The sequence below is a fragment of the Neofelis nebulosa genome, chromosome 7, assembly GCF_028018385.1.
Source record: "Neofelis nebulosa isolate mNeoNeb1 chromosome 7, mNeoNeb1.pri, whole genome shotgun sequence".
NCBI lineage: Eukaryota > Metazoa > Chordata > Mammalia > Carnivora > Felidae > Neofelis > Neofelis nebulosa.
Window position 1 is genome coordinate 74,526,649 of NC_080788.1, and position 21,293 is coordinate 74,547,941.

Genomic DNA, 21,293 nt, shown 5'->3' on the forward strand with positions numbered 1-21,293 from the left:
TTCAAAAAGGAGGCTATAGAACAAAATGACCACAGACTCTAAACTGTGGCTGACCCAATCCACACACACGAAACCGTCAGCTCTGTACAGGCAGGCAACGGTCTGTCAATTTAACCATTGAGCCAACTCAGCCCTAATGGGGACTACACACCATGTATCCTAATTAACCCCAATTAAAACCATGACATCCTCACATTGCCTCCGTTTACACCAAATCTATACACACAAATCCATCCACCTCATGACGATCCCACCCTAAACTACTCAAATCGATTCAAAATCCCCAACATATAACAACCTGCCCCACCTCTCTCACCAATATTCACCAAACTCTTATCCACCTAAATTGCTTCTGGATAAATCATACACCCCTCTACAACCGAGTCCCTTCAAGTCAAGGTCTCTCTTCATCTCACCTCCTAATCTAATCAGGTAGGCGTTTTACCCTATCCCAATCCTATTCCTCCGGATACCGACACCAGCCCCATTAACCCCTCCGCCCAACTATACCCCTAACTCTGACCCAGCCCAATTCGCCCCCCTCAGGCCAGCAACGCCGGTGGTAGTGGTGGGATTTAACTCCTTCTGCAGCGCATGCGCCGAAACCACAGACACAAACAAGGAGGGGGTGGGGGAAGGAGGAAGGAGCTTAAGACACTCCGGGAGAGTAGCGCGCACCCTCCCATTTTGGGCTCGCGCCGCTGCCGTTAAGGCGGGAACCGGCGCTGTCTCTATTCCAGCGCGAGCCTCACCAACCACCGTGCGCGCGGTTCCGGAGGCTCGCGCTGGCGGCCTGAGCGAGCTCGCGCGGAGCCCGGACACTGCGCCTGCGCCGCGGCAGAGACTCGTCTCTACCGGGTCCGCTCCCCTCCGACACCCCGGCAACGCCGTCTTCTCACCCCTTTGAGCCGCTTGACCAGGGCACTCTTCTGCCCGCTCTTGGCTAGGCCTCGCTGCTCCAGTGCGGCCTTCAGGTCGGTCACCCGCAGCGCCTGAAGAGGCTTCCCGTCCAGAGTCACCTCCTCCAGCTCCGCCATCTTGCGTGAGGTACTCGGGTCCGTCCCGACGGCTTCGGGCATCTTCGGTAATTTCCGCCAACGCCCTTCGAACGTACCGAGCTGACCCCGCCCACTGCCATAGTCAACCCCTCGATTACCACTCAGAACTCCTCGGGTTCCTCCGGAATTGCTTGGGTATTTCCGTCTCAACATCGGCACCAATCAGTTCTTCCCATCCTCCCAGCCTCACCCCCTTCCTCACGCGGCCTTCAGAACTCGGTTATCTTCGTCTTACCGAGGCTTTGAATCGAATGTACTCGGAAGCCCTCGACTCTGGCCTAACCAAAATCGGAGTTAGTCGGCTATCTCCGAACCTAAGACTGAGGCGCTGAGGCGCTTGGGTTTTTGGGGCTGCTCCGGGACCGGAAGTGCGTGGGCTGCCGGGCTGGCCCTGCTTATGGTTTTCAGGAAACATGGAAGCGGCGGCGACAGTTGGGGTTTAAGCACTTTGTGACGGTCTCCAGGTGCCCTGTGAGAGGAAAGGGGAGGTAAGCGGGGTAGAAGTCCCTCCCTGGGCCGGGTCAGACTCGGTGTTTGCGGGTTACCCTAGTTGGGCACACTTCCCGCTCTCCTACCGGTACAGCTGCCGCCTCCCGATATCTGAATCCCCGCCACTCCCATCTAAGGCTACGTTGCTCTTTGGGATCTTAGAATGCCAGGCTCCGTGGCCTCCAAAGTGGGCAAGTGGCGGCACCGTGTCTTTGGGCCCAGACTGTGAACCAATTCAAAATTATTGAACTTGAGTTTGCTGTGGAGGCCATGTCGCAAGACTAGGCAAAAGTTTCTCCTTTCCCCGAGTAAGAATAAAGTTCCTTTAGGAGGGATTGCTTCTTGGAGGAGCTCTGTGAAAAAGGCAACCTCCCTGTACTGTTTGGGTACTGAACTGATGTTAATTGCTTACGGATTCTTCTCTTTGTCACTACAAATACTCCAACCTGCAGCAGAAGAAACACAAACAGTAAAATGGGTCATAGACAAGTAGTTTAAAGTTTTCATTGTTAGACATTCAAACTGTGGAACTCAAACTATTCAAGTCGACTGACCTTCCATTTGCATTACTGATGCAAATCAATGACAGGGCATCAATAGGTATTATATTATTAAACCTTAAGGAAAATGTTCAAAGACATAAATTGTCATACATCTCCCGCAGTATGATACTTGTTACACTCCTAAGTCATCAAACCAACTAGACTTTTTTCAGTCTTGAATAAACACGTAGCTTCTTCTATTTTTTCCTTTCTGTGTTATCTTAATTTGGGTGAGGCACGCTCACTTACTTTGCTCTTTAATTTTTCCTGGTGCTTTAACAGGAAATATAAGGAAGTAATGGATGTTATGAAGCTCTTGGCATATCTCAGAGGCAATGTGCACATTACAAAGAAGACTTATCATATATGATTTTCACCATTGATAGCTCTGGAATTATTAGCAGCTAGGCCCTCACCAGCTGCATGTACTAGATTAAAAAAATATGTACCTTTTTTCATTTTAAGGAAGATGAGGTGGACCAACATTATCATTTTTCTTTACTCAACCTCGAACATAGAAGTAGGCCAGAGAGAGTGAACAAGAAATGTGTTGGTTATTTTTAGATTCTTTACAAGAATAATGGAGAGAAGCAGTGGTTGGGGAGGCTAATGGGTTTGAAAGGGAGGGAGGTTGGCAAATATGAAGTTATTTTGGGGTGACTTCTCTAAGGTAGTTGGAGAATAACCTATGTGAAGTACCCTGTTGTTTTCTTGTAAATTGAATTGGTGAAAAATAACTTTATCTGTAGATGGTGATTTTCGGTAAGATTCTTTGTTGGGAAGTTGTATTTTGGTTGCCCTATCTAGAGAGTATATAACAGTGCTTTTATGTTTCAGGATGCCACTGGAATCATCTTCCTCTTCGATGCCACTATCCTTCCCTACTCCCTTACCCTCAGTGCCAGACAGTATTACTAACTCTTCCCCACCCCCAATGTCTTACATCACTTCCCAGGAGATGAAGTGTATTCTTCACTGGTTTGCCAGTTGGTCAGGTCCCCAGCGTGAGCGTTTCCTACAGGACCTGGTAGCTAAGGCAGTGCCGGGAAAATTACAGCCACTGCTGGAAGGTCTGGAGCAGCTTAGTGTGTCTGGAGCAAACCGACCGCCTTGTATCTTTGAGTGTCAGCTACGTCTTTGGGATCAGTGGTTTCGAGGTTGGGCTGAGCAGGAGCGCAACGAATTTGTCAGGCAGCTGGAGGTCAGTGAGCCAGACTTCGTGGCAAAGTTTTACCAAGCAGTGGCTGCTACAGCTGGTAAAGATTGATGGACTTTAAAATCAAAGAAGATAATCGTATCTGATGGAGCTGCAACTTTACAGTGAGAACTTCAAATATGTCACTTAACAGTCTAGGGATGCTATCCTGATCAACTGACTGAACTTGTTGACCAGGACAGGCTTGGTTATTTCAACTTTAATAGCCTATCAACTGGACTCCCAGCAGAAATGTTTTCCATCTAAGTAAATTCAGATCAGTCAGCCTCCTAGCTTGCTCCTTTCTACATGTCAAACCCTCAAGAATTCAATGGCTTCTTTTGTGAGTATAACCAAAGGGAACCTACATATTATAACTCAAGCCTATTGCTGGCCCATGAGGCTATAAAGTAGAGCCTTCCTGCTCCAGAAACAGGAGAGAAGGACGATAAAAGGTCACGTTTTTATAGTTTAACTGGATTCAGATGGCTGATATCACCACTCTTACCAGATTCTGGCATAATTGTGTGACATCCCAACTATTAGCTTTCCTAGTGATGATTTTGTAAAAGTATGTAAAAATCAGGAGAGGGAGATAATTGTTACTCCTTCCATGCTGATGTTGGTTTGAATCCAAATAGCAATGGCTTTTTCTAAAGCATATTGTGATATCCTTGGAGCTGGTAACAAATATCTGTTCTGTAAGTTTGCCCTCCAATATGAAAACAAGTGACACTCTTTATAGGTTGAAGTGTTTATTTTTTGTATCAAAATAAAGAATCTTCAGAACCATAAGTCTCTGGAATTTTTTCATTACAAGGCTAGAATAGAGTTGGTATCTAGAGAAAGAGGCATTCTGGGAAAAGTATAGACTTTCCATCCAGTTGTCTTCCAAGAAATAATCTGCCCTATCTATCCTGTCATGTCACACCTCTCTTACTCCTTCAACTGGGCCCCTTGTTTCTTGGAGCTCTGGTGAATGGTGAGGGGCAGCTGGTGCCACCTGGAGAATAGCTCTTCTCTGATAGGCCATGGTTCCCAGTGCACCCACCAGGATAAGCAGTGTTAGGCAGAGTCCCATGGACAGCCCTAGATGAGTCATGGAGGAATTATGGTCCAAGGTAACCAGTGACCTAGGAACATAGAGGTAATATTTGGCTTGAAATAATGCTTAGGCTTAGGAGGTGAAGGGCTTCACTTTTATCATACAGAGCTCATGAAACTCTGCTTCATCCATTCAAGCTACACAGGAAATCAGGAATATAGATCCTGAAAGTAGGAAAAAGACCAAGATCCAAGTCTCCTAGCAACTTAAATTGTTGGAAAGAGACCTAACCTGGCAGTGAGGTGTTGGCAGTTAGACTATGGTGTTTAGGTAACTAGACATAGTAGCCTGTTAGTACTTTAGGGAGGAAGAGGACTAGGATCCCTATGTCCTACAGATGGGGAACTCCATCATTGTGGAGGGAAAGGTGTCGCATAGTGCTAGGTCTGAGGTGATCCCACTCGTTTTCCAAAATAAGCCTAAGACACACATGAGTGCTTACTGCAATTTCAAACATCTGGACTCCAGGAATTTGAAAGAAAGCTACTTGGAATATTGTCTTACTTGATGTGTTCTGTGGTAAAGCTGGCTCCTCCATAATATACTTCCAGGGGCTTCTTGTGGAGACTCAGGGTCAGGGCCCTGTGCAGCATACCAACTGAAGGCCCGTGGCAGCCAGAGGACTTCCACATGTACACAGTGAACACCAGTCCAGTGGTAGTGGAGGGGCTGTGGAAATAGCACCTACAGGGACATTTGGATCTCTTAAGGGAGATAGAGTCCCTGGAAGAGTATATCTCCTGAAACAGGTGCAGGCTTAGGAATGGCACAAAGTTTTCAGAGGAGAGTGGTGAAGTAACCAACTTAGGCAGTCTCCCTGGCCCACTGTGTACATCCTCAGTCTGAACTGTCCCTTTACCTGCCAGTGTGGCCTCTGCTCACCAGAGCCTGTAGTACTGCTTCAGTCAGCTCTTCTAGCATTTCTTTCCCCACAGAGTGGCCTGGGGGCCCAGCTAATTGTAAAGACAGATGGAATAACAGGTCTTGGGTGGCAAGACTCACAGGTGGGGAAGTAACAGCACTGGTACCTTCATTTGTTTGACACAGCCGACCCCGGGGACAGAAGAGAAGACCATAGTACCCAGGTATCTGTAAGGAAATACATAGCAGGGTATAGTTATTACCTCAATTGTTTGCTCAAGCCTTTCTAAGGAAATTGTACAATCTAGATCAGAGTCACAGACTCGGTGGGTACTTAGAGAAAAATGAATGAACATCTAAATGTACTAACTACCATACAAGCATTGTCAAACTTCCTTTTGCCAAGGGGCTCTGTAGCTTTTCACTTATGATACCCACCTGAATAGCCTTTCCAGGAAGGCATGAGGCCCAGGGTGACCCCTCTACCTGCACGTTGTATGCTCCCCTTTCTGTGCATTGATGTAAGTAGCAGCGGCCAGTGAACTCTGCTTCCTTCAGGTGTGGGATCTGAGAGGGATGCCTGGTCTCGTCCCCACGGAGCAGTTGTGAAGTGAGGTTGGCAAGGAAGCAACGACTCTGGGAATGGTAAATTTCCCCGTGGGGGTTGTCTGCCCCAGGTGGGAATCCATTTTCCTTCTTCCAGCATTCACTCTGAAAGGCGGGACAGGAGGCAGAATAGTGTTTGCCTAGATGCCTTAGACGTTGACTCCTCTCCGGGCCCACTCACTTCCATTCTCTCTTCTCCAGTCGTCTCACCCCATTGGCCAGGGGCTTGTACATGCGGCAGCCTTCCAGCATGGGGTCTGAGGAACAGCTCCCCTTGTCCAGGTGCAGGTAGTGGCAGCCCAGTCCGCTGTGTGGAAGGGATGGCAGCTGACACCAGGGTCCCCGACAGCCATACAGCCCCTCAACCACTCAGCACACACACCTGCCAGTACAGAAGAAGTCTGAGGAGCCAGCCCCACATGTGGTCACCAGGCCAAATTCCAGGCCAGATCCTGCTTGAGAGGTGGGAAGAGAAAGAGCCCTCAGAACAAGTGAAGCCCCCAACACCCCTCAGCGCTGGCTGTGCTTATGCTTCAGCTACATGTCTGCAGCAGATAACCCCTTCCAACCTCTCTCACTGCCCCCAAGCTGACTCAGGTGGTGAGGGCCCCTATGCGATTCTCCTTTGTTCTCACCCCGGCCCCACAACAGCTCCTCTGCAGCACTGTGGTTGACTTGGTACCAGCCTGAATCTTTGAAGGCAGCAAGAGTGACGGGATCAAGTCGAGTGCGCCGGGCACCATCGAAGGTAGCGGTCATTACAGAACCCTGGAGCAGTCGGGCCTCCCAGTGTGAAGACAAAGTGCCCTAGGGAGGAGGTAGCCCGTTGCCACCTGATGACCCCCTCTTCCTTCCAGCACCCCGAGGTGTTCTCAGTCTCACCTCTTCTTCCAAGGGAACACCCAGTGAAGCCCCTAGCACTCCCAAGTGTTTGGCCAGGCTGTGGCTAACAGCTGGGGTAGTGAGAAGCAGCTGTCCCCACTCATCACGCCTTGTGACTTGTGGCCTTGTAGAACAGTTCTCTGGAACTGAGCACAGAAAGTGAAGGAGGCAATATGAGAGGAAAACTCAGAAAGGGTGGAGCAGAAATGGAGGGAAGGAGTTGGTGGGATGGTAGTGATCCCCTCTCTTTGACATTGTGGGAAGGCTGACTCTCACTCCTCTCATTTACCACCGGGTCCTGAGGGGCAATCCCGCCACTTCTTGAAGAGCTGTCCAGAGAAACCCAGAGCATGGAGCAATTCATGTAGTGTGGCCTAAGGACAAATGACCGCACGGTGAGGGGGACTGGGTGTGGAGCAGACTGACCGGCCATTCCATAGCCCCTCTGCCCAATCAGCTCTTCTTAGAGTCTGAGGCACCTTCTCCTCCAACCTTAATAGATTCTTCCACTTCATGGGAAGCTGAGTGACCTGTCCCCTATCCCCAACCTGTTTGCATCTTCCTATTCATCATGCAGCAATCACCGTGATGATGTCACTATGGCTGAGGCTGGGGCTGGCAAGATGTTGGGCACAGTAGACAATGGTACCAGCAAGGGGCCTGTCTTCTGAGTCCAGCTGGCAGCAGGCAGCATAGGCTATGATAGAAGGCTGCGGATGGGCCAGGACAAGGTAGCGGTGGAAAGCAGGGATGCGGGGGAACACAGAAGAAATCTTTCTGAAAATAGACACCCACGGAACTCAGCAGGGATGGTCCCAAGGGATTACTTGAAGGGGTTTAGCTCCCACCCAAACTTCATCAACATGACCCAAGTTACCTCAAATGAGCACAACTTTTAATAAAAATTGCTTTTATGCTCCCTCCCCCTCCCCAGGATATTTAAGACTAGGAGAGACAGAACACAGAAAAGGACTCGATTTGGGCCTCACCTCTCCATGGCACTTGGAAGTGTGGGCAATCCGCACATACAGGAGAAAATCAGTGTTTTGGACCCCAGGCCCATCTGGCTGGACAAGTTGTGGGGGACCCTGCTCTGGCCACAGTGCATAACCACGGAGATGGGCGTCAGGGATCTGGCAGGGAGTAGAATGTAGCATCTAGTTTAGCAGATGAGGACAATAGGAAACTGGGTACTAGGAGTGAGGAGTGTGGACAGTCTCTGTCTTTAGTCTGCCTTAGTGTTATGTAGGTAGCTGGTCAGAATAGGGACTCCTGCCACCTTCCCTCCCCATCTCTGATTTTGTAAATTGCCAGGGTGAGAAGGGGCTCAGGAATCTGCATTTATTAGGAAGGACATTAAACAATTTTGGTGCTAATAATGGTCTTGGAGAAGTCTAGGCAGGCTAGAGATCTTCAGATCCCCAAATCTCACCTTTACTCCCAGGCAACTCTCTCCTTTGTACCCTGGGTTCAAGAGGCTGCACCTGCCAAGAATGAATACCTGTAGGTGAGCTGGAGACATTTCTGTGTACCGCCGAAGAGGCACCATGTACATCTCAATTACATGAACTCACCTGTGGTAGTTTGGGGTGTCTGGGTCTCCCCAGACAGCATGGCAGTACTGTGCAGGGTCTCGACTCAGAAGCAGGGGTCCTTGCACTGGAGGGACTTAAAAAGACAAAAAGTCGATTTCACCTCAACATCTTTAGAGTTCCTTTTTGCTGGTTGTCTTCCTCCATAGCCCTCTGACCCTCAGCCCTCCCTGACTACCTTTGGTTTCCCTACTTACCTGCAAGGACACCCTGGAGTCTCCTAGCAGCCTGTCTGGCAGCCACCAGGGCATGAAATACTCCTCTCCTTCCGGCTCCCTCAGTATCCCAAGCTCCATCTGATACAGGATCTCTGATATAGCAGGTTCGGATTCTCAGGGGCTGAGGATCACGAGAGCCAGGGTGGGTGAAGGAAGCAGAGCGGAAGTCTGGGGCAAGTTGGGAGAGAGGGGGCCTGAGCAGGCTCACAGACTTCTGTGTCTCATCGTGTAGGCATCTGCTTGCAGCAATCCCCAGGAACAGCAGCAACAACATCTCACAAGTGGTCCTCCCTAATGTGCCCTGGGTCCTGTCTTCTGCTCCTCTCTCTTCCTTGCCTCGCTTACTTCTGGCTGCCCTCTCTTTACTGTCTCTCTCCATACCCTCTCCACCACTCTTGCTTATTTTTTTTTTAAGATTCGAGTCTCGTTGACTAAATCTATAGTTACCCCCAGGAGGTCGGATGTGAAGCACAAGGATCAAAGCTGCGCCCCCCCACCCCCCATGCCAGAGTGGAGAGCTGGGGGGCGGGGCAGTGTTATTCCTAAAGCCTCAACTGATCTTTCCAAACAGGAGCCTGTGCCATCTGGGAACCCCTCCAAACCCTCTTTCATCTCTCATACTAATTTCCCTGCCTTTCTGAGTGGACAACCTTGGAACCTTCCTAGAACTAAAAAGTTGGTGTTAATATAAGCGTGTATGTGGGGGGGGGGGGAGGGGCACTCTGTGCTTCACAGATGCCTACTTACCTCATTGGAGATGGGCAAACAAGGCTTCTGCATGGCACTACCCCCGGTATCAGAACTGGGTGGACTCTAACCTGACTGCAAGACTTTTAGGCGTCACCCCCATCTGTATAGGGCACTTAGTAGGTGCTCAACAAACACATGTTGGTTGACTGACACCTCCTAGGAGAGGCTGTTGTGTTAGCTCTGTGAGGCTTCACAGATAGGCATGCTGCGGGGGAAAGTCAACTCTTACAGTGGACATTAAAAGAAGATGTTCAAAGATGTTCTCACCCAGCTCTTGGAAGTCCCTCTGTTTTCTTTGCTCACACTGTGTTTTCACATCCTGTTCCCCCCCCCACCCCCTCCCGCTCTCCTTTCCTGCCTGCCTGGCTAATTCCTACCTCCCCTATAATTACTTCGGGAAGCTTTCCTTACTTAACACCTCCTGCCCAAATTCCACTCTTGCTCTGGGGAGGGGAGGAGGCCCACTTCACAGAAGGCCTCCCCTTCCCTCTCCTTCTATAATTGTTGGCTTAGCGGCACTCCCTCCGCATCCTGCACTCCTTCAAGGTAAGCCTGCTTCCTGGCTGGCTTTGTAGTCACAGCACTCGGCACAGTCCCGAGGGCCTAGTCATCCGTCTGTGTTGTGGATGAAGGAACAGAACCTAACCCCATTGTTTAACTTTTGAAGAAACAGGTCAGGGGTGAAATGACATAAAGCAACACTGCTAATTCCTGACAGGATGAGAGTTTCCAGAAGGGCCGCTGACTTCCTAGGGAGGCTGGATTTGATACTTTGACACGCCACAGCTGTGGCTGGAAAGGTGATTACAAGGGAGGCAGCCAAACGCTGGAGCCAAACCAACTCTGCCACTTTCTGCCTATGCAGCTTTGGCCCAGTGCCTCCGTGTTCCCATCTGCAAAAGGGGGGTGATTATACTTACCTGACAAGGCTGCTCTGAGGAGAAAGCAAAGATTTGTAAAGTGCTGAGAACAGTGTCCATGCTCATGGTAAATACGAAGTCACGTCAACAGTACATATTCCACAGACACTTCCAACTCAGTGGAGAGCTGTTCTGTTCTTATCAACATGTGTACAAATCTTTAGGGGACTCTTGTTCTTTTTCTAAGACAAACCCTATTCTGCACGTTATCAGACTCCCTCTTTTTCCTGGCAGGGCAGCCTATTTGGGGAACACCCTTGTGGTGAGGCTTGGGGCAAGGGAGTCCAGGTCTGTGTGGCTTTCCGTTTTCCGTCCCCTCCGCAGCCGCTCCTGATGCTTTGCTGCCCCCTTATGGCCGCGCAGAGGAGGGGCACCCCCACCAGGGCCGGGGGTCAGGCTAACTTCTTCACACACGCATGCAGAACTTCGTACTTTCCAGCAGAAACAGCACAAGAAACACCTCATGTTTCTTCTGCTGGAATACCTCTGTCCTGCCTTTGCCTGGCAAATTCCTCACCATCCTCCTAGAGCCAGCTCAGAGGGTATCCGCCTGCTGAGTTTTTTCTTTACTCCCCCAGGCAGAGGTGGTTTGCATAGCCCCTGTTCTCCAATAGCAGCTCTTGTGCATCTAGCACTTATTATATTCTCTTGACATTTATTTCTGTGCTTGTTCCCCTGCTAGACTGTGGGCAGGGGCTGAGTCTGATTTCGCCTGTGCCTCTTTGAAGAGGTGTGAAGTCGGCACAGAGGGATAATGGAGGTGGGAAGGTGGCTGGGAGGAAAGAGAGGAGGAAAGGAGAGAGGGTGAGAATAACAGTCATTGGAGCATTCCCTTTGTGCCCAGACACCTTCCAAGTACTTTAGACTCACACATTCCTTTTGGCAACCTTCCAGGGTACGTATTATTATAAATACCCCAATTTTACAACCGAGGCATGGCAAAATTAGGCAAAGTGAGTAGGTGGTGAGTGTGGGGTTTAACCCAAAATGCAATAGTGTTCTCAAGGGCATAGCATGATCGTGATCGATTGGAGGGGCAGGATGAGAAAGAGGGGGCAAGGACAATAGGTGGAGATTGGAGGGAAGCAGCATAAGAAGAGGCTGAGGCATGGGAGAGGGTGGGGCAGATCCCAGAGGGGAAGAGGTGAGAAGAGGGTGCAGAGGGAGGAAATTAGAGACTGGGAGGGACGTGCTGAGGAGGAATGGGAGGAAGGGAAGGCCAGCTAGGACGAGGGCAGGGTGTGGGAGAGGATGGGACTGAACAGAGGATGCCTTGGTGGTGGTGGTGCCTGTGTGGATGCTCTGTCCAGCACACTGACCTCTCAGTTCCTTCACTCTCCCATCTCTAACATTCTCCATTCCACCCTCACAAGCCACTCCCGGGAGCCTTATCATCACCAGAAACTGCAGCACCTATGAAATAACTGAATCAAACATCGTGCTGTCTGATATGATCTCCTTTCCTTATGGTTTGTTTGCTCAAGTAGGCTTACTGCAGCTGTTCTAGGGGCTCATGGAAGGACCGCTGGCCCTTCCTGTCTTTTCATCTTCAGCCTTGGGTTCCATGCTCATTACTAAATCCCTCCTTCGAAAGTACCCCCCCCCCCCCTTCACTGTCTATCCTGTCCATCCTGCCTCCCAACATTTGACTTCTCTACCCTGGCCCCCAGAAGCTAAGGACCACAGAGGGAAATCACCCAGGAGAACAGTCTGTTGTCACTCCATTGTCATCATTGACTTCAGTGGAGGCATGCTCTCCAGTCAGAAATCTCAGTCCTCCTTCCTCTCATCACCTGAGGTCTTACACCTTGAAGCCTGCTTCTCAGAGCCTCCTGCTTCATCACTGACACTCACCTCTTCTCATGGTGAAAACAGACAGAACTGGCCACAGCCTGCTACATCCTACCTGTGCCTGTATCTGTGTCTGCTGCTGTCCCGCTGTCTCTTCTTTCTCCTTAGAGGAGAGGAAATGTCCACCTCCCTTGGGAGGTGGTTCCTGCCTCTGATGCTCTGGATCCCATCAGAGGGAGGTCTGGTCTCAGCCCCTCTCTGACTTGGTCTGTCCCCCAGCCACTGTCAGTGACCAGGAAGGGCCTGCCTGGGGCCTTGGCATACATTTCCCATCTGCTGGGAACCCCTGCTCTTTGCCAGACCAACTCCTCACCTTTTAGAGATATCTGCATGTTACTTCCTTGAAGAAGCCTTGCCTGACCTTCACCTTTAAGTCAGGTGCCCTTGTTAACATCCGTCCCAGTTGCCCCTTTACTTTTGCCACATAGCACTGCCCATTTAGAATTATCAATTTATTTGTGATGTTATGTCTGGCCCCCTCATGAATCTGTAAGCTCCATGAGGGCAGGGACTATTCTCTTTGTGTATCCTGTAGCTTCTAGAACAAGCAAAGTGCCCAGCCTGGAGTAGGTGTTATAAGTATTCTTTGAGCAAATGAATACATGAATGGGTGTGATGCGAAGACAGGAGGGATGTGAGGGGGAAGGAAGGATGGGGATGGGAGGTGAAGAGAGCAGATGGCCAGTGCAGGGAGAGGGTGGTAATGACAACGTGCAGAGGTGAGGCTGGGGATGGAGGGGAAAGGTAGGGAGGGGAGGACCAGGCAGAAGGCATCTCTGTGCTGGTGCTGGGCCTGAGTGAGGCTTCCCAGGAGCTCTGTCTCTTGGCCATGCTGCCTGAGAAGTTTGAAGGCAGAGCCAGTGGGCGGGGCTAGACTTTATCTTAGGGCGCAGTCCTAACCTCAGATGGTGACAGAGCGGGAGCTAGCAGGGGTTTTGCAAACCGTCCCGATTGCAGCAGGCCAGCAGTCTCGCTCTGGAGGGCGGGTGGGGCCTGGGCTTATCTCCCAAGTACAGTCCTAACCTCAGATGGTGACAAAGCGGGAGCTAGCAGGCGTTTTGCAAACCGTCCCGATTGCAGCAGGGTTGGATGGCCTGGCCAGGGGCAACAGTGCTAGGCGTGGGGGGCAACAGAGGGTTGGACAGTTTGGGGCTTCGGGTTGAACTTTGGCTTTTGGGGTGTGGGGGATCCATTCTACCTATGGCTTGCCTTCACCTACCTTAGATCTCTGTTTCTAAAACCATAGGGGGAGGCTATGGCTCTGTAGGTGGGGCTCTCCCTGTTAGGAAGCCTGGCTTTTCCCAAGTCCTAGGACCCTTCTGCTACTTCCAGAAGTCAGAATTGACGGCCAGTTGCAGCCATTTTCCCACAATGTCCCCAGCAGGCTTGCCTCAGGGAATTTCTCATGAGCCAAGGAAGTTTCTATGGGGCTGGGCCTGCTTATAGGAGCAGCTGACAAAGGCCAGTCAGGAGTCCTGCCCAAGTCTAACCATTCCCACTTAGGAACAGTGCAGGCTGAGAGGAGAGGTCTGCTTGCCAGGGGCCAGCGTGGGTGACAGGAAGTGACTGGCCTGTCAGAGAGGAGGTGCACAGGCCCTCAGCCAGCCCTGGCTATTGTTGCCTCAGCATCTCCTATACAGCCCCCTGCATCCCAGAGCCCCCTCCCTGGCTGGCAAAGGGTAGGGGTGGAGGTGAAGAGGCCCCTTTCCACCCCCACTACCCCAACCGGGATCTTGCAACACTGGGATGGGGGCCCTGGGGGCCCAGGCGTGTGGCAATCCATGGGGGGTGGGGTGGGGAGGTGTGCACTGAGCAGGGGAGCAGCTTTCACAAGCAGCCACTGCAGGACTGACCTTGGCTGCCTCACCTTGGGCAGCTTCCTCTCTCTTCCCGGTATCACCAAGTAGCCTTCCTTCACCTCAGCCGTTTCCCAGGAGCCTGAGGTCCTGTCTCTCAGCTCAGCACTCTCATCCCGGTCCCCAGTTCAGCTCATGAAGGAAAAGCAGGCCTGAGCCCACTGTGGAGGCTAAAGCAATGGGACGCATGTGTGTGCTGTTTGGACCTTGATTTGCTGGTTTCTTAAAGTCACCGCAGCCCAAGGAAGAGCACTTCTTTCTGCCTCTTCTTTCCCTGAGGCAGCTCTGCTTTGGGGGGTGAGGGTGGGTTGGAGACGGGGTTTGGGTGCTGGATGCTTGCTGTCTGTGACACCTCAGTTTCTTAGGGACTGTCCTGTCCCACAGAGGGAATGGGAAAGGGAGAGAGTCCTTTGCAATTCCATTCTAGACAGAGGGAGGTGTTTTCTTGTTTACCCCTTTCCTTCTTCTTTCCATTCAGCCAGCCTCACTTGGCTTGCTTTCTTTTTCTTGATCACCCAAACTTTAGAGCCTTCACCTTTTGCTCTCCCCTCTGCTCACCCTTCCACCCCAATTTGGCACATCTGCTCCTCCTTGAAATGTTTTAGGTTTCAACTCCAGTGTCACTTTCTCAGAGAAGCCTTCCTTGATCACCCCAGCTAAAATAACCTCCCTCCTAGGGCACCTGGGTGGCTCAGTCAGTTAAGTGTCTGACTTTGGCTCAGGTCATGATCTCGTGGTCTGTGAGTTCAAGTCCTGCATCGGGCTTTGTGCTGACAGCTCGGAGCCTGCTTCAGATTCTGTGTCTCCGTCTCTCTCTGCCCCTCCCCCACTTGTGCTCTGTCTCTCAAAAATGAATACATGTAAACAAAAAGTTTTTTTTTAAATAAATAAAATAACCTCCCTCCCTGTTTATCTGTTTGGTTTCCCCAAATGGAGGTATTAATGGATTGACTGAAGGGATTAAGGGAAAGTTGCAAGGAGAGATGAAGAAACTGGCTAGCTGCAGCGAGGGTCCATTACAGCCCCCAGGGCCATAAGGGCAGGGAGCCTGTGAAAGAGACCTGTCCCCTACCGCAGAGAGGGTGCCCTCCTGCTGCTTTCCAACGTCCAGTCATGCCTGGAACACAGCAGGATGACTAAGGGTAGGGGGCACCTAGAAAGGCAAAGGAAGATAGTGCACTCGCTTGTTGCTTGTTGTCCTTTTCTTCCTACTCCTTCAGTGAAGAGCTGGGTCTGTCTGGGTCACTACCGTGTTCTCAACACCCTGCAAGAGCCTGGCACAGGGACAGATGCTCAACAAATACATGTTGAATAAGTTGCTTTGGCCCAAACCAGAGGAGGTCAGGTTAGAAGCCTCATTCAGAAAGTGTGACCCCTGGCTATGTGTCATCCCCCTGGGATGTGATCTGCCAGAGCATTGGGGCATGTTCAACACTCCTTGTCACGCAGGCACCAGGTGTGTTCTTTTCTCACAGCGGCGCTGGGACCCTTCTCCAGCTCTGGTGCCAAGCACCTGCCCAGAGGATGGTGGACGGCTGGGTGGAGACCCAATTCAGAGCTGTGGGAAAGAAGCACGGAGTTGGTGCTGAACAACCCAGGTCCCATCACCCAGAACCTTGAAAATAAGTCAAGGGGCAGTGGTCTTGAGCTGAGAGGAGGAAATCCGGAGGTTGAGTCACTTACCATGTTCTGTACAAACCCCCCTTATGCAACCCCATCCCCCTGGGCTAAAAGGAAGGTGCGGGATTCTCCCGGACATCCACAGAGACTGGCGCCTCCCCCTTACAAACTCAGAAGGCCCCACGGCTGAGGAATAAACCAGCTATTGAGGTTCAGATCTGTCTGTGCAGACCAGATCTGTGGCAGTGGGATCCAGGGAGAGATGTAGGACAGGATGCCTGAGGGACACAGAGGCAAAGGCAGGAAAAGGGACCGAGTCCTGGGTGAGGCTGGCGTGCTGCCCACGGATGCCCAAGATGTAGGAAGTCTCTGCCCCTGGGGATGTGGAGATGAGGGGAAGGGAGAGAGAGGGAGAGACTGGGTTCCACCTGTCAGAAAGTTATTCCTTAATGTCTAACTTGGGCTTTCTCAGCAGTGGCCTACAAGTCACTGGCGGCCCAGGAGAGACTCTAGGCCCTATTGTGTCTTATGTCTCTCATGTGCCCATAATTCCTGGTTACTTATTGAAGGGACTCTCAGGCCCACCCTGTGTGCCTCTGTGGGGAGGGTGTGAGCAAGGAGTAGAGACAAGTGCCGTGTACTGACACAGCAAAGGGACTGAGAGAGCCTCAGGAGAATGTCTCTTATCCCCTCTGGCTTTATCTGTAAGATGTGGCTCGCACTATCTTGCTTGTCTGAGGCCAAAGCCCACCAGCCGATCTCTTGAGGTCTCTTCCAGCACCTCTTGAGATCTGTGATTTTTGTGGAGCTGTTTTTGATTCTGCCTCTAAGCAATCCTGTGACTCTGGCTAAGTCCCTTTCTCTTCCTGAGGCCTCAGTTTCCTCACCTACAAAATGAGAAGTTTAGATGAGATCCTGAGGTCCTTCCAGTTCTAGTAAAGTGGAATAATAACAACTATTCATCTCACCATGTGCCAGGCCCTGTTTATCTATGAACATAACAACACTGTGAGATGGGTATTAATCCTACTCCCATGGTACAGATGAGGAAATTGAGGCATAGAGGGAAGTCACTGGTTCAGGTCACACAGCTTGGAAGAACCGGAGGGAGATTCAACTGGAGCCTCTTAAGAGGGCTAGAGTTCTAGCAAGAAAGAATACTTTGCACAAAGGATTTCACTGGTAGAGGTGCCTGGGTGGCTCAGTCGGTTGAGTGTCCAACTTCAGCTCAGGTCACTATCTCACGGCTTGCAAGTTTGAGCCTGGCGTCAGGCTCTGTGCTGACAGTTTGGAACCTGGAGCCTGTTTCACATTCTGTGTCTCCCCCTCTCTCTGCCCCTCCCCTGCTCATGCGCATGCTTTGTTTCTCTCTCAAAAATAAATCAACATTAAACAACAACGACAACAACAACAACAACAACAACAACAACAACAACAAAACCAAGGGGTTTACTGACAGAGGTGATTGTTCTTGTCATTATCAACTTTCTTCATACACACAGGTCTCAGGCCTTTCCCAACGGAGTCCTCCCCCAGGCACTCAGATTCTAGTGCTTTGGAGAACTCAAGCCCCAGGGAATGAGGGGCAAAGAGGGAATGGGTGGATAGGAGCCATGTTGGGGGGGGTGGGCGCTGTCAGCCTGGTGGGCTCAAGCTGTGGAACTGGAGAGAAAAGATTGAGTCCTGGATTAAGAGCTAGGGGACCATAAATGTGGCAGAGCCATCTGGAAGCTGACAGGAGCTCCCAGACCTATATATCAAGGTGCTGGGGTCAGCAGGCCTAGACAGGGATTGGGAGGTGCTGGGATCCCCCCACAAGCCACAGAACTCTGTTAGGGAAACATCCAGAGGCTGTTCCAGGCCTGTGGGATTGCAGGGGTGGTGTGCCTTCATTATCCAGAAGGATAGAGTGGGTTGGCTAGGGGCAGGGGGAGAGCGGAGCAGAGTGACAGACACGCAGCTTGGCCGTGTGGTGTGTCAGGGGAGAGCTGTGGGCAGTGTATCTGTATTCTTGGATATTCATTTGTGCATGGAACCGAGAGGTATACAGACCCAGCCATATGCATTCCCTGCCCTTGAGGCCCCTATGCCACACATGCAACCCCCCCCCCCCCCCCCCCGCCGGCCGCCGGAGAAGGCCAAGGCCCAGTGTGCAGGCCCATTACTGAGTCATAGTGCAATTTTATTCAGCCATAGAATCATCATGCTGGGGTCTGCCCTCCTCCCTTGCCACCCGCTGCCATTTGTCCATGGTCTATGTCTCAGGCTCAACCTGTGAGGGCTCTAGGGCCCCAGCAGGGTCAGGCCAGGGCTGGTGTCACAGTCTGCCAGCTGGGCTCAGCTGCAGCCCCCCACGCCCTTGATGAGGTTGGCAGCCTCGGGGATCTGGCGGAAGAGGTTTCGGAGGGTGTCCAGCTCCTGGGTCAGCTGCTCCACGCGGCTGCGGAGGCGCTCGTTCTCTGCCATGTACTCCAGCACCTTCTGTTGCGTCTCCAGGATGCGCCTCTTGGCCTTGTCCCTGCTCTTGCGCACAGCAATGTTGTTCCGCTCCCGCCGAAGCCGGTACTCCAGGCTGTCCTTGTTCACCGCCTTCTTGCCTTTGTGTGAGGGGCCAGCTGGGGATGGCGCCTTGAGGAGGGGGCTGCAGGGGGGTGCGGCGGCGGCCACAGGGGCCTGGAGGGGACACAGAAGGACCAGAGGTGAGGCTCTGGCCAGGAAGCAGAGTGGAGGCAGGGCAGGAATCCCAGCAGCACAGGCACACTTGGGCGTCAAAGAGATACGGGATCCAGAGCCAGCTTTTGGCTCTCAGTGAGAACAGCCACTGCCCTGCCGCATGCAGAGGGTCCCCCGCTCTGACCAAAACTTCCTTTCATGTTCCCACAGGGTCTGAGGACACTTTCCTTCAGTCTCTCTCGAGTCTCTAGTCCTACGACCAGTAGGTGTTTTCTCTTCTAGAAGCAGGTGGCAGAGAAACAAGAGGAAAGGGCTGATGGGCAGCAGAGAAGCTGGTGGGACCCGAGGTCAGGGCAGGTCGGCTGGCCACAGGGGCTGCAGGACACACTGGGTTCCAACCATACGGTGGGGTCTAGGATAAGCGTGAATTCACAGAGAAGCAAAGAGGGGTCCTGGTCGGGGGGGAGGGCATGGTGGTGAGCACAGAGGGCTTTGGGCTGGGTCAGTTCCACACAGCAACATCAAACATAGACTCGTTAGTGTAAGCAGGGAGCTCAGAGTCCTGCACCAGCACGGGCCTCTCTCCAGCTCCTGGGTGCCAGGGACGGGATTTGACCTGCTCTTACCTTGAGGACGCGCAGGGGCTGGCTGGGCGCTGCCAGGGCTGGGGGCAGGTGCATGGCCGTCTGCCCACAGTGTGCTACTTGGTACTGCAGAGGATTGTAGCCACCACGGCTGGCCCCTCGGCTGCCCTCTGGTCCCCGGGGCTCCTCCTTCACGGCCACAGCCCTGGGGTCGTAGCTCCCTGGGCTGCTGTAGATGCCAGGCCCCAGTGCCTTCCTGTCAGGGCCGAAGGTATGTGGCGGGTAGGCGAAGGGCCGTGGGTCGGGCGGCAGGTAGTGGGGGAAGGCAGGGGTTCCAGGTCCCTTAAGCCCTCTGGCCTCAGGTGCTGGCTTCACAGTGAAGAGGTCAGAGAGGAGCTGTTCCTCCCCAGACTCGATGTAGGCGGAGAGGTCGATGGAGGCCTCATGCTCACACATGTCCCCCAGCTCTCCAGGCCCCGCTCTGCCCCCTGAGAACTCGAGTGGCTGCTGACCAGCCCGGGGCTCACACTCGTAGTAGGTCCCGTGGGACATGGCCGGCCCGCCCCCTCAGCTCCCCGCCCCTGCAGCCCTGCTCTTGGGGCACCCTCTGGGATGCTCGACCTGCCCTCTCCCTATCTCCCCCTGCCCTAGATCTGCCCTAGATCTGCCCTCTCCGGACTCCTCTGTCACCCACTCTTGTGTGGCCTCTCTCCTCCCTCCTCTGCTGTTTCCTTTTCCTTCCTCTGTAGTCAATGCCTCTTTTCTCTTCCCTTTTTTCCTCCTCTCTCCTTGGGGTGACTCAGGGAGGGGCAGGGCGCACCCCGGAGGAAGGGATGCAGGGCTTAGAGAAAGGGGGCCCCTGGCCTATTTAGCAGTTGGGAGCACTCTTTGGTCAGGGTCCAAGCCAGGGTTCTCAGACGCCTGGGAGCTGATGCTTCTGGGAATGCCTCCCCCCTCCCTGTTGAGTCCAGGGGATTCCAGAGTCCTCCCTGAGGACAACACCTCACTCTGAGTGTCCTCCTCCCTCCGACTTCTAAAAAGTTCTGTGCAGATGAGGTGCCAAGTCAGAATGAACAGAGAAAACCCTCTGCCAGTGCCGACCCCAGCCGGATCTGAGCTCCTCCCTTGACACGCCTCCCTCTCTGCCCCCCGCCCCCCCAACCCAGCGCTGGGCTCCACCTACCCCCAGGGGGAGTCAGTTCCTTTTGTAGCCCCACCTCCCAGGGCATTCTCTTGGGTACAGGCCAGGGGGTGTTGTTTGAGGGGTTTACGAAGTAGTGACAGGTTCTGGGACCAAGCCTGCACTGTGGTGCAGAGCATTTGCTAGGTTTTTGTGCAATAGCCCGAACCCTCTTATGTTTCCAGCCCTGGGTAGCCCTTGCAGCCTGGCACTATCCCTGACTGCCAAGGCTTGGCTGAGGCACCTGCTCAGGACTTGGGCCCCGTGCCCCAGACTCAGGCAGGCTGCTGACCCAGGAGCCGACAGCTGCACTCCTCCGGTGACTCCAGTGCTCTCTCTTCCAGCTGCCCTGCACTGCTAGAGCCTCAGACTGGCACTGTGCCCCCACCCCCCCATCTGGTCCTGGGGCTCTGCCCTGTTTCCTGTGCCTTGTGCCACAGGGCTCAGGCACTCACTGCAGCTTGGTTTGCTGTCTTTCCTTCTGCATAGCCGTTCTCTGACCTCGATGCGTCTCTTGGGTCCACTTCCTCTTGCAAGTCTTGAGAAGACTTCTCTTTTTGTCATCACCTCTTCCTGGGACTCTGTTGCAGGGTTTCCAGGAGAAGCCCAACCTCGGCACGTTTTGTCTCATGCTGAGCCCCCTCTCCCTTCCCTTTTCTTTTTGCTCTGGGAACTCCCCACTCTCTCCTGTTAGAGGTATTGCAGTTGCTCTGTGTTTACCTATTGAATTTCTCCTACAAAAGGGACTATAGGTCCAGAAAAGGAAAGGACACAGAAATGTGTCACCAACACTTTTATCACCAGCAGATGCTGTGAGTACAGAACCTGTGGAGGCCAGAAGGTTTGATAAGTAGGGTACATGAAGGGCCAGGGCAAATGCAGAGGGGATATGTGTGGCATTGAACATTAAAATAAAGTATGCAAATGTAGACATGGCTGCCTACCCGTCAGGCTAGTTAGCATCTTCCTTCCTCCCTCCCATCTCCAAGGGCACAGCTTAAGGTACTTCCTCTGAAAGCCCTGTCCTGGCATGGGGAGATCTGCGTGTATCCTGGAGACAGATCTCAGGGACCAGATGGGGAGATTTCTATCTGATCTCCTTTTCAAAGGACCTTGGGTCAAACAGGTACCAGAGCTGAAGTACTTCAGTTTGGCAGGAGTGCCTCTGTTGACCACCAGGTGGCAATGTTGGTCCAGAATTCAGGACTTGAGGGGTTGCTGTGGTCAGGCATCCGGGGGCCGACAGAGGGCAGCCTCCCACAGCCATGACAAGGGCAAGCCGCAGCTGGGCCCCCAGAAGGAGGAAGAAGA

The 21,293-nt window shown here is 52.5% G+C and overlaps 4 protein-coding genes across 12 annotated transcripts in view; 1 reads left to right on the forward strand and 3 right to left on the reverse strand.

Moving 5' to 3' along the window:
- ACIN1 (apoptotic chromatin condensation inducer 1) overlaps positions 1-1,361 on the reverse strand; it is a 34,282-nt gene extending 32,921 nt beyond the window's left edge. For 3 of the 6 annotated variants that reach the window (XM_058738524.1, XM_058738520.1, XM_058738521.1), the window contains exon 1: positions 900-1,037. In XM_058738524.1, the coding sequence (XP_058594507.1) occupies positions 900-1,037 (138 nt within the window). Of the gene's footprint in view, positions 1-899 lie in introns of all 6 variants that reach the window. The other 3 variants (XM_058738522.1, XM_058738518.1, XM_058738523.1) reach the window with 3 other exon arrangements.
- C7H14orf119 (chromosome 7 C14orf119 homolog) lies at positions 974-4,079 on the forward strand. 3 transcript variants are annotated; one of them, XM_058738531.1, is made up of 2 exons: positions 974-1,084; positions 2,927-4,079. In XM_058738531.1, exon 2 carries the CDS (start codon positions 2,928-2,930, stop codon positions 3,354-3,356), a length of 429 nt encoding a protein of 142 aa, XP_058594514.1. In that variant the 5' UTR covers positions 974-1,084; position 2,927; the 3' UTR covers positions 3,357-4,079. The 3 variants fall into 3 exon arrangements, with proteins under 3 accessions (XP_058594514.1, XP_058594512.1, XP_058594513.1); XM_058738529.1 differs by lacking the exon at positions 974-1,084 and adding an exon at positions 1,389-1,546; XM_058738530.1 differs by lacking the exon at positions 974-1,084 and adding an exon at positions 1,561-2,147.
- Position 4,080: 1 nt separating this feature from the next.
- Positions 4,081-8,914, reverse strand: CIROP (ciliated left-right organizer metallopeptidase). Its single transcript, XM_058738528.1, has 14 exons — positions 8,528-8,914; positions 8,313-8,406; positions 8,171-8,222; positions 7,728-7,871; positions 7,323-7,448; positions 7,028-7,112; positions 6,739-6,884; positions 6,492-6,663; positions 6,239-6,308; positions 6,067-6,163; positions 5,689-5,961; positions 5,249-5,478; positions 4,894-5,073; positions 4,081-4,417 (listed from the first exon to the last, which is right to left on the reverse strand). The coding sequence occupies exons 1-14, from the start codon at positions 8,820-8,822 to the stop codon at positions 4,210-4,212; spliced, it is 2,172 nt and encodes a 723-aa protein (XP_058594511.1). The 5' UTR covers positions 8,823-8,914; the 3' UTR covers positions 4,081-4,209.
- Positions 8,915-17,706: 8,792 nt separating this feature from the next.
- Positions 17,707-19,930, reverse strand: CEBPE (CCAAT enhancer binding protein epsilon). Of its 2 annotated transcripts, none has more exons than XM_058738532.1 (2): positions 18,845-19,916; positions 17,707-18,218 (listed from the first exon to the last, which is right to left on the reverse strand). In XM_058738532.1, the coding sequence occupies exons 1-2, from the start codon at positions 19,352-19,354 to the stop codon at positions 17,883-17,885; spliced, it is 846 nt and encodes a 281-aa protein (XP_058594515.1). In that variant the 5' UTR covers positions 19,355-19,916; the 3' UTR covers positions 17,707-17,882. The 2 variants fall into 2 exon arrangements, with proteins under 2 accessions (XP_058594515.1, XP_058594517.1); XM_058738534.1 differs by having other exon boundaries at positions 18,082-18,496; positions 18,845-19,930.
- Positions 19,931-21,293: the final 1,363 nt, after the last annotated feature.